The sequence below is a fragment of the Rhinopithecus roxellana genome, chromosome 5, assembly GCF_007565055.1.
Source record: "Rhinopithecus roxellana isolate Shanxi Qingling chromosome 5, ASM756505v1, whole genome shotgun sequence".
NCBI lineage: Eukaryota > Metazoa > Chordata > Mammalia > Primates > Cercopithecidae > Rhinopithecus > Rhinopithecus roxellana.
In genome coordinates, this window is record NC_044553.1 from 168,139,560 (window position 1) to 168,155,559 (window position 16,000).

The window sequence follows — 16,000 nt, forward strand, 5'->3', positions numbered from 1 at the left end:
GCTCAGGTGTTCGAGACCAGCCTGGGCAACATGGTGAAATCCTGTCTCTACTAAAAACACAAAAATGAGCTGGGCAGAGTGGTGCATGCCTGTAATCCCAGCTACTTGGGTGGCTGAGGAAGGAGAATCACTTGAACCCAGGAGGTGGAGGCTGCAGTGAGCTGAGATTATGCCTCTGCACTCCAGCTTGGACGACAGAGTGAGACCCTGTCTCAAAACAAACAAACAAAACAACAACAAACTACTAAGAATTCATCACTTACTACAAACATTGAATATCTACTGCTGTATTATCTCACATGCTTAAAAAACCTTAACTGTTAACAGAATTACTGGTATGAGTTATGTATAATAACTTAACGTAGCTATTTCCCTTGTATGTATAAAAATATGGGGAAAATGGATAGTTTAGAATGAGGCTGATTTTATGTTACAACTTTTATGTTTGTTTTCATTTGAGTAATAAAGGTAATAAGACCAAATTAAGTTTTTTGAACTCCTTATGTGCATAGCACCCCCTTATGCATGTATGAGGCCATTTAGTAGTTATTGTAAACTTTAGTATTAAATATTCCATAGAACAAAGAGCTTAACTAAGCTTATAGGTATTTTTTCATACCGTGGGGGCACTAATGATTAAAGGAGGTGGCATTAATTTAATCATGGAATTGTGGACTGTTTTATCGTGGTCGACTACTTCAGAGTTTGGTATGTAGCTATTAGGACTGATACACCTAAATACACAAATATGAACTGCATCTGCCTGTCCTTACTCTTCATTTTACTCTGGGTTTTTTGTTTTGTTTTGTTTTTGAGACAGGGTCTCACTCTCTCACCCAGCCTGGAGTGCAGTGGTGTGATCACCACTCACTGTAGCCTTGACCTCCCCGGGCTCAGGTGATGCTTCCACCTCAGCCTCCTGAGTAACTTGGGTTACCCTGCCCAGCTAATGTTTCTGTGTGTATTTATTTATTTATTTATTTATTTATTTACGTTTTACTCTTGTTGACCAGGCTGGAGTGCAATGGCACTATCTCGGCTCACTGCAACCTCCGCCTCCCAGGTTCAAGCAATTCTCCTGGCTCAGCCTCCCTAGTAGCTGGGATTACAGGTGCCCACCACCACGTCCAGCTAATTTATTGTATTTTTATTAGAGACAGGTTTTCACTGTGTTGGCCAGGCTGGTCTTGAGCTCCTGACCTCAGGCAATCCACTCGCCTCAGCCTTCCAAAGTGCTGAGATTACAGGAATGAGCCACCGCGCCTGGCTCGTTGTTGTATTTGTTTGTAGAGATGGGGTCTTGCCACGTTGCCTATGCTGGTCTCAAACTCCTGGGCTCAAGTGATCTGCCTGTCTCAGCCTTCCAAAGTGCTGGGATTACAAGTGTTCTTACTCTTGAAGTGTAACATTTTAATTTTTATATTAGATTCTTCGTATTTGGCTTACTTGGGAAAAGGAGCAACCCAGTATATTTTGATTCACTATATCTGGAGTTTCTCTATTATTTCCTAACTAATGGATTGATGGATTTATTACTATGTGTAGGTCTCTGCCTCAGTTTCATTTCCTGCTCTCTGTCTCGTTTTACTTTCCAAGTACTTGGTATTTTATAAACTCTGGAAGAAGAGGTTATGTCGATATTTCATAGTCAATGAGGTAGGGTTTCTGCTTCCTACAGTGGTAAAGTGAAATGAGTTATTGACATGAATGTGGCCACTTCCTTCCTTTTCAGGTAAAGCAGTAGCAAACAGTAGTTTTTGAAAGTTGTTTCAGTTCATTTAGGGCTTACTTTTTTTTTTTTTCTTTTGAGCAATGAAGTTTTTCCTTAAAACATTTGACTGCTTTTATTAAAATGCTTAGTGAAGTACTTTATTCCCACCTGATCTCTCTAAGTGTTGCTAGTGTTTCTTTTTGTGAGTTTGAGTAGAATAATGCTCTGGAGAAACAGGAATGTCAAAAATGTAGTTTTAATGACTGCATCATTAGAGCTAAAACAGACACAGAATTTAACAAAATGAGGCAGCATTCACCCTAAAATGTTTTATGCTTCTGATTTCAGAGTGATCATTTAGGATCAGGAAGTCATTTCAGTAACCGTAAGTATAAAAATATGGATTATCATTACAGTTCACCTAGTTCAAGCAAAGAAGAATGTTTATTCTTACTTGTTTAACTATATATAAATAATTGTACAAGATATTCCTGCTGCTAAACTTCATCAACACATGTAACTAGGAAGACGTTAAGATGACTATTGTAACTTCTAACATATTCTGATAATTACTGAAGCTCTGATTCTCCTTTGCTACCTGTATTTTAAAATTGTATATTGTATGAATTATCAAATTTGCCTTGTTGATTAGTAGACATAGATATTCGTCTTGTGATATTTAGGCTTCTTTTTTTATGGAAAGAACATAAATGCAGTTTTCTAATTTGGAGAAATCAGTCTCAATGCAAGTAGGCATTTTAAAATTACATGTTCAATAAACATTTATGAATTATTTTTAGACTCTACATAATTAATCTTTTTTATTCTGCAGTGTTAAACAATTTCTCTAGAAAATCTGTTTTTGTTTGTTTCCTAGTGACTATTAAACTATCGTCTCGTACAGCAGTAATATTTATGCTGTTACAACAGTAATATTATGAAAGAATATCATTTTTGTTTTGATTATAAGATACGTTTTATTATCATGTAGCCTAGTTTAACAGTCTTCGATGTTTCTGAAATCTTAGTGATTCTGCTGAGAGAGAGCGTAGAAAAAAATAAGAAAAAAATAAAAACCAACCTAGTATCTACTGTTCAGTAGATTGTAGGTACTTCTGTTTATAGAAATAATAAGGGAAAAAAGGGGGTATTTTAGAATGAGGATACTTTTATGTTGTACCTCTTGCTTCTGTTTTGTTTGAATAATAAAGGAAATAACATCAAATTAATGTTTAGCCTACTTTAATATGGATATTTAAGTTAAAATGTCATTTATATGGATTTATTTAGGAAAAGAAGATATGCTTCTTAAACAAGGTCAGATGTATATGGCAGACTCACAGGTAATAACTGTTTTTTTTTTTTTTTTAGTTTTAAAAAACATTTAAAGAAAATTTCTGTGCCTTTATAAAGAGGAGAAAGTAGCATTGTAATAGAGTAAGGTTTTCATTATCAAAGACAGGTTGGTCCTGCTTTCTTGAGTTTAATAAAAACAGATGTTGCTGTTTCTGGTGCCCTCTAGAGTGTTTTTGATGATAGTGGTTATAATAAGAGATTTGAATTGCAGTTTCGTTGCATTTGATGCTGAGTTTCTGTTCATTAACAGTGGTCAGTTAACTCTTCATATTTGCCCATATAAAGGGGAGGACAGATATAAATAATTCAAAGTTAATTTTTTTTTTCCTCTTGATCCAGGGGAAAGGCAATTCAGATTTAACTAACAGTAAATCTGTAGGGATCTACAGCAGGCTCTATCCTTGCCTCCTCAGTGGAAAGGATTCGGCTGAGGGGCAGAAGTAGGTTTAAGTCAGAGGGAGAGACCAAGGGAAGTTTTAGGGCAGGAGCGAGTTTATTAAAAAGTGTTAGAGCAGGAACAAAAGGAAGCAAAGTACACTTGGAAGAAGGCCAGGTGGGTGGCTTGAGAGATCCCACTGCTCTTGTTCAGCCCTTGGCTTGGGATTTTTATACACTGGCTTGGTTTTGGGGTTTGCATTTCTCCTCCCTTGATTCTTCTTTTGAGGGCAGGCTGTCTGCATGCGTAGTGGCCTGTCAGCACTTAGGAGGGTCCACATATGTAGTGCCTTTACTAAGGTTGTGCACATGCTCTCTAGGGGCTCTTATCCTTTACCAGTCAAATGCCCCTGGAAGAAGGTCATACATCCACCACTTTGCCTCTTAGTGTGCATGCTTGAGCCTGCTCACCCAGCTCCGGAGATCTTATCAGGAAGTGGCTGTTACCAGCTCCGGGTGTTTTCTATCTATTGGGAGACTCTCTTTCCCTGGTGCTGGCCATGACCAATCATTCTCTTGACAACTCTGATAACTAGCTGGGTTTATTTTGGTGGTATTTTTATAATTTAGAGAATATTCTGTTGTTTTAACAGTGAAAGTACACAGAAGTCAAAAATCTTATTAGAAGTTAAATCTATAATTCTATGAAATTATCTGCACATTTAAAATGACAATACTTGTTTTTATTCAAGGTTATGATGGTTTGCTTCAGAATTTGAAGTTCTAAGCACATTATGTGCCATAAAACATAAATAATAAATATGTTTTGATGAAGTTGGTGATATTCATGTGTGGGTAGGTGTTATGAAGGGGGAAAGAAAGACAAAATAGCACCCAGTAGCCATGACCGTTTTCCCTTGTTCTGCTAGAAATAGACTTACGTGAACACAAGTCTGAAAATGTTGTGAATGTATTAAGGAAATCATATCCAGAACTGTTTTCTTACTACAAAAATCAGCATTGTGTTTTTCTTCCATCTTACTACCTAGTCTGATAACCCTTTGACTCCTGATGATGTGCAAACTTTCTCTAAGTTTGGCAAATAAGTACAGTAAATGTCTCCTTTAGGCTTTTGTGATTGATGTCTTTTTGTTTTTTTCTTTTCAGTGTACTTCCCCAGGTATACCAGCCCATATGCAAAGCAGATCTATGTTAAGACCTCTGGAGCTATCTTTACCCAGTCAAACATCATACTCCGAAAATGAAATTTTAAAGAAAGAGTTAGAAGCAATGCGAACTTTCTGTGAGTCAGCAAAACAAGACCGACTGAAGCTCCAAAATGAACTGGCACACAAAGTGGCAGAATGCAAAGCTTTAGCATTAGAATGTGAAAGGGTCAAGGAGGATTCAGATGAACAGATAAAGCAATTAGAAGATGCATTAAAAGATGTGCAGAAGAGGATGTATGAGTCAGAAGGTAAAGTTAAACAAATGCAGACCCATTTTCTTGCCCTTAAAGAACACTTAACAAGTGAAGCAGCCTCAGGGAATCACAGACTAACCGAGGAACTGAAGGATCAGTTGAAAGACATGAAAGCAAAATATGAAGGTGCTTCAGCAGAAGTGGGGAAATTAAGAAACCAAATCAAACAAAATGAGATGATAGTGGAAGAGTTTAAGAGGGATGAAGGCAAGCTGATAGAAGAAAATAAGCGATTACAGAAGGAACTTAGTATGTGTGAAATGGAGCGAGAGAAGAAAGGAAGAAAGGTCAAAGAGATGGAAGGCCAGGCAAAAGAATTGTTAGCAAAGTTGGCCCTTTCCATTCCAGCCGAAAAATTTGAAAACATGAAGAGTTCATTATCAAATGAAGTGAATGAGAAAGCAAAAAAATTAGTAGAAATGGAAAGAGAACATGAAAAATCACTTAGTGAAATTAGACAGTTAAAGAGAGAACTTGAGAATGTTAAGGCCAAACTTGCTCAGCACATCAAACTAGAGGAACATGAACAGGTTAAGAGCAGATTAGAACAGAAATCAGGAGAACTTGGGAAGAAGCTCACTGAGTTAACACTGAAAAATCAGTCACTACAAAAGGAAATTGAAAAAGTTTATCTGGATAATAAGCTCCTCAAGGAGCAAGCACATAACTTAACAATTGAAATGAAAAATCATTATGTTCCTTTAAAAGTAAGTGAAGACATGAAAAAATCACATGATGCAATTATTGATGATCTTAATAGAAAGCTTTTAGATGTAACACAAAAATATACAGAAAAGAAGCTGGAAATGGAGAAATTGCTACTGGAAAATGACAGCTTAAGTAAGGATGTGAACCGCCTAGAAACTGTGTTTGTACCTCCTGAGAAACATGAAAAAGAGATAACAGCTCTGAAATCCAATATTGTTGAACTTAAGAAACAACTGTCTGAACTTAAGAAAAAATGTGGTGAAGACCAGGAGAAAATACATGCTCTCACGTCTGAAAACAGTAACTTGAAGAAGATGATGAGTAATGAGTATGTGCCAGTTAAAACCCATGAAGAGATTAAAATGACACTGAATAGCACATTAGCTAAAACTAACAAAGAATTATTAGATGTGAAGAAAAAATTTGAAGATATAAATCAGGAATTTGTAAAAATAAAAGATAAGAATGAAATATTAAAAAGAAACCTGGAAAACACTCAGAACCAAATAAAAGCTGAGTACATCAGCCTGGCAGAGCACGAGGCAAAGATGAGCTCGCTAAGTCAGAGCATGAGAAAGGTGCAGGATAGTAATGCTGAAATATTGGCCAACTACAGAAAAGGCCAAGAAGAGATTGTGACACTGCATGCCGAAATTAAAGCCCAGAAGAAGGAACTCGACACAATACAAGAATGCATTAAGGTAAAATACGCCCCAATTGTCAGCTTTGAGGAGTGCGAGAGAAAATTTAAAACAACAGAGAAAGAACTAAAAGACCAGTTATCAGAGCAGACACAGAAGTATAGTGTCAGTGAAGAAGAAGTCAAGAAAAACAAGCAAGAGAATGACAGGTTAAAGAAGGAGATTTTTACCCTTCAGAAAGATTTGAGGGATAAGACAGTTCTCATTGAGAAGTCTCATGAAATGGAAAGAGCATTAAGCAGAAAAACAGACGAGCTAAACAAACAGTTAAAAGACTTGTCACAGAAATATGCAGAAATAAAGAATGTGAAAGAGAAGCTAGTAGAAGAAAATGCCAAACAGACTTCTGAGATACTTGCGGTGCAAAATCTTTTGCAAAAACAACATGTTCCATTGGAACAAGTTGAGGCTCTGAAAAAATCTCTTAATGGCACAATTGAAAATCTAAAGGAAGAATTGAAGAATATGCAAAGGTGTTATGAGAAAGAGCAGCAGACAGTGACCAAACTGCATCAGTTGTTGGAGAATCAAAAGAACTCTTCTGTACCCCTGGCAGAGCATTTGCAGATTAAAGAAGCATTTGAGAAAGAAGTTGGAATCATAAAAGCTAGCTTGAGAGAAAAGGAAGAAGAAAGCCAAAACAAAATGGAAGAAGTCTCCAAACTTCAGTCTGAGGTTCAGAATACTAAACAAGCATTAAAAAAATTAGAGACAAGAGAGGTAGTTGATTTGTCTAAATATAAAGCAACAAAAAGTGATTTGGAGACACAGATTTCCAGTTTAAATGAAAAATTGGCCAATCTGAATAGAAAGTATGAGGAAGTATGTGAGGAAGTTTTACATGCCAAGAAGAAGGAAATATCTGCAAAAGATGAGAAGGAATTACTGCATTTCAGCATTGAGCAAGAAATCAAGGATCAGAAGGAACGATGTGATAAATCCTTAACAACAATCACAGAGTTGCAAAGAAGAATACAAGAATCTGCTAAACAAATAGAAGCAAAAGATAATAAGGTAGGTACAAAGTAGTCCACATGACTATGTGTTGGAAACCCAGAGCAGCACTCTTTACCACAGAATCTCACAGGAAAGCAGACACAGGTATTAACAAAGTGACCATTAGACACACCCTTTCCAGTTTGGCAACTTGTGTGCAAAAATTCCGAATTGAAAAAAAGTGAAGTAATGCAAACAAAAATCAAAAGCATTTTTCCTTCTGTTTGTTTAGCTGTTCTAGCCAAGAATTGAGGAATGATGGGGAGACTTAAGGCTCATTTGTCTCACAGATGAAGAGTCAAAAGCCAGTGGGTTTGTGGCATGTGAAAGGTGGGGAAGAGAGTGATGGGGAAGCTCTCCTTCTGGGCTGCAAGAAACCAAGAACACTGGGGAGCATCCAGAGTTGGTCTTGGCACTCACCCATAGTAGTAAACTGAGCCCTCCAATTCATTTTATGTTCTGTTGCTCATGTCTTTCTACAGACTAGTCCCCTCATCCAGAATGTCCTCTCCCTCCTTTCTACTGAGTTGAATCCTATACATTCATTAACATGTTATCCTCCTTCCTAAAGCCCCCACTGTCCAATCTAGTCTTTGGTAAACAGTTCCTCCTCTAAGATACATGTTTTTTTGTGGTTTTGCCATCCCTTTAAAACATGTATATTACCTTGTTATAATTATGTAATTGATCTGCCCAGTTTTTATGAGCAGGGTTTATAACTTTCCATCTTATCTTTAATTCTCATGGTACAATTTACAGACAGGTACTCAACAATATTTTTGACACTGGTGTCGTATAAAGTTTTTACTATGGAGATGACATATAAAGACTGACTGCAGTTTTTTCCTTTCAACATATAATGATTAAATGCCTTCTACATGTCATGTGGAGTAAACACAGACACAGACTGCCCTCCCCATTGGAAAGTATTTGTACATACTATCCTCTGGCACACCATCTCTGTGATTGAGAATTTAAATGCTCTAAGCTTGTTCAGAAGGTAGCTATGAATATATATAGTAATATATATATTACTATATAAATATACTTATAAATTTAAGTATATTATTATACTTAAGTATAAGTAAATATACTTATAAATTGTAAGAGCTAATTATTAATATCTACTTGTTGCCATTTATTGAGCATGTGCATATAATTGCATTTGATTTTCTTTGTTTTTTTTTTCTATTATTATTTTTCAATAAAAAGTGTTGCAGGGGAGGAGATGGAGTCTTGCTATATTGCCCAGGCTGGTCTTGAATTCCTGAGTTTAAACAATCTTCCTGCCTTAGCCTCCCAAAGTGTTAGGATTATAGGTGTGAGCCACTGTGCCCAACCTGATTTTTTTAACGCTGAAAGACTGTCCACCTTTCATCAATGTAGCATCTAAGGCTCAGCAAAGTAAAGGAAATGAGTCAAGCTCATACAAGTCGACTCTGTCTGACTGTAAAGCAGGGGGGGAAATGCTATGTTTCTAGGCACTTCCTATTCCTATAAACAGCCTCCTTGTTTTTTTTTCTTCTCGACAGCAAAGTAGTCTTAAATAATACAACTCTTGAAAGGAAAAAGGAACGTATGTTAGACTTACATGGGCCATACCCTTTTACTTTTCACACTTTGTTGCTGGGAATCCCCCTTCCCTTCCTGTGTCCCATATGTTACCTGGAAGATAGTTCATGTGCCTTCATAGATACTTACAGTCTAAAAGTAAGAAGACAATGTTTATACTCACATCTTAGGATATATGTAATATTTATTGTAATCTGGTATTGCTTTTGTAAAGAATTTCTGGAGAGGGATTTAATTACAAATTACATATTATATGCACCGTTGATAACAATCCTGGCAATATTCATATTTCAATTTTCTGGTGTATAAAGATAAAGCTTGTGTCTCCGAAAAGGAATGATTTATGTACAAAGATGTTCATTGTACATGAATAAGTGAATAATATGTTTCTCCCACAACGTTTTTTTTTTAAAGATAACTGAACTGCTTAATGATGTGGAAAGACTAAAACAAGCACTCAATGGCCTTTCCCAACTCACCTACACAAGTGGGAACCCCACCAAGAGGCAGAGCCAGCTGATTGACACTCTGCAGCACCAAGTGAAATCTCTGGAGCAACAGCTGGCTGTGAGTAACCAGGCACACGGGGCTTTGCGTGAATATGTGCTGGTTCCCTGTAGTTAGTTTGTAAGGCTAATTTAGAAATTAAAGTGATCTGTAGCTGTGTTTGGATCCAAGAATGTAATTGTTTTTATATACGAAAAGTTACCTATACTGGTGGTGTAATAATACTTATTTGATGCCTACTGTACACCAGGTACCATATTAAACATTTTACATACTTTATCTATAAACTTTATCTTCATCACAATCTCACAAAGCAGGTTTATTCCCTCCATTTAATTCTTAAGGAAACAAAGAATAAAATATTTGATGCCTGGGGTCATTCAGCTGGGGTATAAATGTGGAACTGGCTGACTCCAAATCCAGCATCTTTCTCATTGCAGTGTACTCTCTAAAATATTGGTCCACTAAACTAAAGGAGGTTTTAAAATAATCTTTTATCTTTGTGAATAAAGAGGCATTCCTATGGTTTTATACCTTATATAGAAGAATAAATGCCTGGATTTAGAAGCTAATGTTGGAAGGTCTGGTCTCAGTCTTGCCACTTACAAGGAAGTGGCAAGGAACATTCCCTTTAACTCTTGGTTTTCTCATCCACAAAACAGAATAATAACTGATTACTTGTTTGTTTACATTTTTTTTAAAGTTGGAGTCTTGCTATGTTGCTTAGGCTTGTCTCCAATGGGGTCTTGCTATAGGCTGATCTCCTGGGCTCAAGTGATCCTACTGCCTCAGTTTCCTGCGTATCTGGGACTATGCTTTTAATTATGCACTAATACACACAAAATGCTAAGTAAAATGGCCCAATCACATGTAAATTGCTGTTGATGTTTCCCTATTTCATAGAATTGTTTATTTTTTAAGAGGAGAAAGGTTTTTTGTAGTGTTTATTTTTTAACACTGTAGGCCTACAGATTAAGGATGGTAAATTGTGATTTTGGATCTTATCCAAAGGACACTAGTAATTAGAAATATTTGTTTATTGTTCATTATCTTCATGACACTGTGCTAAGCAGGGATAAAGAAAGTATGCCATTACTGTCCCCAAGGAATTCTGGGTAGTTAGGGAGGCAAAATACAGATTCGTAAAATGACAAGATGAGAGACGTCAAATATAGAATTGAGAATGCAGATTCTAAGTGATGGGAGTTTCCAGGAAGGAAAGATTAGTGGTGTGGTGGAAGCTAGTTTTAAAGAAGGGAGTACCTGGCTTCAACTTGTAAAGCAGATGCTATTTTGGTAGGTGAAAGGAAAGTAGAGGCTCTTCCATCCAAAGAAAATAGTGTAAAAAAAGCATGGAGATGGAATACGAGTGACATGGCCAGAGGGCAGTAAAAGGCCTGCCTGTAGAGTAGTCCCCCTCTTACCCACTGAGGGTATGTTCCAAGACCCCCAGTGGATGCCTGAAATCATGGATAGGACCTGCTGAACCCTGTATATGCTATAAAGCGTGGAGACAGAATACAAGTGGCATGGCCAGAGGGCATTGAAAGGCCTACCTGTAGAGTAGTCCCCCTCTTACCAGCTGAGGTTGTGTTCCAAGACCCCCCGTGGATGCCTGAAACCATGGATAGGACCTGCTGAACCCTATCTAAGCTATGTTTTCCCCCCATATATAAATACCTGTGATAAAGTTTAATTTATCAATTGGGCACAGTAAGAGATTAATAATAATAGTATAATAAAATAGAACAATTATAACAATATGTTGTAATAAAAGTTATGTGAATGTGGTCTCTATATCTCCCAATATCTTATTGTACTATACCATGGGCAACTGAAATAGAGAAAGTGAAACCGCTGATCGCAAAACTGCCAATAAGAGGGGACTGCTGTATTTAAGAGCCAATGTTTGAAGCCAAACTGTGGAAGTCATTGAGAACCAAACTGATGAATTTGGATTCTCTCATGTATGTAAAGAAGTGTCACTCAAGGTTTTTGAGCCAAAAGTGATGTTAGGAAAGAGGTACCTTAGTCTCAGAGGCATGATAGGGAATACGGTGTGGAGATAGGAAGACAGGATAGGAAGCGTTTGCAATAATCCAAACATGTGATAAGTGTCTACAGAAGGTCATGGCACTAGATGTGAACTAAAGCAATAATTTCATGTTACTTAGAGAAAGTAGCATTACTGTCATTAGCCATGCATTCATTAGAGAAGTTTCTATTGTTATGTTTTGGAATTCTGCATCTGGTAGGTCCAAGGTAGTTTGTTGTTAGAAATAGCAGGAGCCCCTTAATAATAATAATAGTTTTGTAGCATGAAGCCTGAGCATTGTCCAAAGTTTGGAAATGTCAATGCTGATATTCACATCTGCCCATCTTTCCACATTTCTAGGATGCTGACAGACAGCATCAAGAAGTAATTGCAATTTATCGGACACACCTTCTTAGTGCTGCACAGGTAAAGAGCTACTTCTCCTTTGGAAAGAATATTGCTTTAGAGATAATAATTTTTTATTTTCAAATAAATTTATGTGAAAGTAATTGATGTTTAAAGTAGCTGCACCCCATATGCTTATTTAAACATAATTATGTTTCTTTTAATCATGGTTTGTGGATCTCTCAGAAAAATTTACAAAGCTATATGGCAACACAACATCTTAAATTTAGTGTTGTCTCCATCTGCTTGTCACTCAGTTTATAGACAGTTTGGTAACGTGATGGTAGCACACGTTAATGGTGTTGCTAGCTGGAGACTGCCTTGACATCCACACGTGGCTGTCATCTAAGAGGAGAGGGGGAATGGCTTTGAATACTAGAAAAGTACAAAAGTGACAAGCAGGGTGTTATGTGTATAGGACTCTAGTAATTAAAGACAAAATGATTTGTTAAGAGAGAATTGGTGATAATTATTTACCAAGTCTTAACTTGGCTTGGTAAAGCCAAGGAATAATTAAGGAATAATATTATGAATTCCCTTTTTTAGGGGTGTACTGAGGAAGTTATTGTTTAAAAAAAACATACTAAGAAATGATTAACATATAAAGGATACTATACTTAATTTCCTGTAGAAACACCATGAGCAGCATCCCCAAAATTCTCAGAATAGATTTTTTGCAGGAAGAAAATGTACTAAAAGAAACAAATTTTAGAATGACAGAGATAATGGGAATTATTTGAATTTGAAGTATGTTAGGTCACACTGTAAAAACAAGCCAAAAAAAACAAAAACAAAAACAAAAAAGAAGGGAAAGATTCAAAAAAAGATCAATTTTAAACAGAGAACTAGATAAAATAATGAAAGATACTTTATGATATCAAATTCTTAAAATCAATAGACCTGCCATTTCTATAGGAGATGGAGGGGAAACCAATGAAAAAGAATGAATGATATGATAGAACAAGGTATCTTAGCTACTCTTTTGAGCAAATCAGAGATAAGAATTTTAAAGTTTATTGCAATTATTAGAGAAGATTATTGAGGGACAGTGAATAGGAAGTTCAAGTGGGGAAATAGTAGAAAATCTGTATCAGAGAGGCTGAGAAACTCACTAGTATTGGCCATGAGAGGAAGAGCTTGCTCTTAATGAAAAATACAGCAAACTAAGAAGCCTTTCCACTTTGTATGATATGCACTTCCAGAATTTGAAATTATTTTCTACTGTGTCCTAATGAAACATAACAAAAGCAATTGGCATCAGAAATAGTCTTGCCTTCCGGCATCATAAAGTTAACTAAGAAATTCAGTTCAGTCAACTATGGCTAATGTTTGAAATGTAAACATCCTGCTGTTATAGAAACAGATTTTGGAAGCAAAACTTTTCATATTAATAGGAAGTGTTGTGCTGAAACCTATTCAGGTACTCCAGGAAAAAAAAGTACGTGTGTGTTGGGAGGGGGTGCGGTATTGTAATAGGCCCACCACATTGCGCTGCATTTAATCAACTCATGCCATCATTTTAAGTTTAAAGTATGTTTTAAAAATATAAATGGTGAACATGCATGTAAAAAAGATAACTTGGTTTCATCAGTAATGGGGGAGATGCAAAGGAATAAGAACATATTGGAACTGGAAATATTACACACAGGATTATAGTCTATCGTGTTAGCCAGAGTGTATGGGAAACGGGCATTTTTAGTCCATTGATGGTAGTGCAGATTGTTATAATCTCTATAGAGAGAAATTTTGTAGTACTTAACAGAATTAAAAATTGAGACTGCTTTTTGACCCAGCAATTTCTTCTCTAGTAATCTTTCCATTAAGATTGGAAATACCTTAAATGTCCATCATTAGGGGAATGGGTAAAGAAATGTAATATATCCATGCAGTGGATATTATACAATAACTTAAAATAATTGAGTAGCTCAAGGGAAAGATTTTTATGACACTATATAAAAAAGCAAGTTATAAAATAATATATATTATATGAACCTATTTATGTAAAAACATAAATATGGGTTTTAAAAATCAATTACTTAAATTTTAAATTTTTCTTAGGAGATAGAGTCTTGCTCTGTCATCCAGACTGGAGTGCAGTGGCACAGTCATAACTCAATACAGCCTCAACTCCTGGGCTCAAGTGATCATCCTCCCTCAACCTCCCAAGTAGCTGGGACTACAGGCGCATGCCACCACACCCAGCTAATTTTTTTTTTTTTTTTTTTTTTTTTTTAAGTTTTTGAGATGGAGTCTCACTCTATTGTTTAGGCTGGTCTTAAACTCCTGGCCTCAAGTGATCCTCCCACCTTGGCCTCCCAAAGTGCTGGGATTGCAGGTGTGAGCCACCGTGTTCGGCCGTCAGTTAGTTTTCTAATTAAAAAAAAATAAAAAATCCTCAGCAGCAACAACAGATTTCCTTGTAGTTTACTTTGCTCATGTATAACTTATGCTGCCCTATCATTCAAGGCTGTTATTAAAAAAGAGAAAGAGGGAGGTTTATCCATATGTTTTCTGATAATGGATGTTAGAGCAACTGGTGTGCTCTAGTCTTTTTTTTTTAGATGGGGTCTCGCCCTGTCACCCAGGCTGGAGTGCAGTGCCACGATCTCGGTTCACTGCAACCTCCACCTCCCAGGTTCAAGCAATTCTCCTGTCTCAGCCTCCTGAATAGCTGGGATTACAGATGTGTGCCACTACAACCGGCTTATTTTTGTATTTTTACTAGAGACGGAGTTTTGCCATGTTGGCCAGGCTGGTCTCAAACTCCTGACCTCAAATGATCCACCCACCTCGGCCTCCCAAAGTGCTGGGATTGCAGGCATGAGCCACCACACCCAGCCGTGCACTCCTTATTAATTGACTTTATTTTCATGATAGGGCTGTACCCCCTTTTCCTTTAGATATCACAATGGTGAGGATTTAGCATTTGATGAGTTAATGACTAGTTATGCTTTGTAAAAGCTTTGTCTTTAGAATTCTTATGTAAACAAAGATTACATAAAATAATGCTCCTCTTTCTTGTTTCTCCGAAGGGTCACATGGATGAAGATGTTCAGGAGGCTCTGCTCCAGATCATACAAATGCGGCAGGGGCTTGTGTGCTAGCACTTAGCACTGACGGCCAGTATCTGTTTTATCTTGCTGGTGCTGAACATTCTTTGTGCAACTCCATGGTCTTTCTGGGCCTTACTGTGCTGGTATAATTAAAATAAAATATATTTTGTTCCATTGGTAGGTTTTTTTAAAAAATTAGATGAATATATTAGTCTTTTTCAATATCAGTTTGAATCTTATTTTCTGTATGTGTTAATTTTACAAATAGGCAAACAACATAACACTTTGCCCTGGATTGACTACATATTTTTAAACCTTCGAGTCCCTAATAAAACATGAGCCATCTGAGTGAGTCCATATGAAGCGAGGTTAGGCTGAAATAATTTCTTAAAGATGTCTTTCAGAGAAATTAATTTGGTTGGTGGCCACTTTTAGGTGGATCAAAAAACCCTTCAGATCCTCAGAACCCTGAGACATAATACAGTGGCGAGGAATGTGTTATGACTTGGCTGGCCAAGTTACATATTACAGTATCTTTATTGAGGTAACTGCATTAGTGTCTTTGGCCTTTTTTGTAGTTATAGGTATTTTTTCTTTTTACACTAATAACTTTTATGCCTTTTAAAATAAGTTAATTTTCATAAATGGTTTGTGGTGCTAAATTACATTTAGATTAAGAACAGGCAGGGGTGGAATATGTCAGGAATTTATAATAAAATTGCCTCAATCTCTAAAACAGTATCTTAATTTTTACTTGTGGTGACTATTCTTGCCACAGTATTAGTGAATAATGATAAATGATACACTAGATTTTTCAAAGTGTCAAAACCTTTAGACTTTTTTTTAGCAATTAGTTTGACATTTGCTACTATAGTAACCAAGCACTCATTATATATGCATCCTCCAAATGTTTCATGCTTATTTATAGGAAAGTTATACTAATGAGATTAATAATATGAAATACAGTTTTCCTGCAAAATTAGCATTAGAGAATTGATTTTAGATAACAGATTTTCAAAGTTTTAGAGAAAAGCGCAGTAATACAGTAAACGCTAAGAGTGTATAGATAGCCAAATAACGTAAGTGGGCATGTTTATA

The 16,000-nt window shown here is 36.5% G+C and overlaps 1 protein-coding gene across 5 annotated transcripts in view; it reads left to right on the top strand.

The window, feature by feature from the left end:
* Positions 1-15,547, top strand: part of UACA (uveal autoantigen with coiled-coil domains and ankyrin repeats) — a 102,647-nt gene extending 87,100 nt beyond the window's left edge. For all 5 annotated transcript variants that reach the window (XM_030929753.1, XM_010363660.2, XM_030929755.1 and 2 more), the window contains 6 exons: positions 2,060-2,096; positions 3,002-3,054; positions 4,610-7,348; positions 9,317-9,469; positions 11,805-11,870; positions 14,882-15,547. In XM_030929753.1, coding sequence (XP_030785613.1) covers positions 2,060-2,096; positions 3,002-3,054; positions 4,610-7,348; positions 9,317-9,469; positions 11,805-11,870; positions 14,882-14,953 — 3,120 coding nt within the window. In that variant the 3' untranslated portion in view covers positions 14,954-15,547. The remainder of the gene's footprint in view (positions 1-2,059; positions 2,097-3,001; positions 3,055-4,609; positions 7,349-9,316; positions 9,470-11,804; positions 11,871-14,881) is intronic.
* Positions 15,548-16,000: the final 453 nt, after the last annotated feature.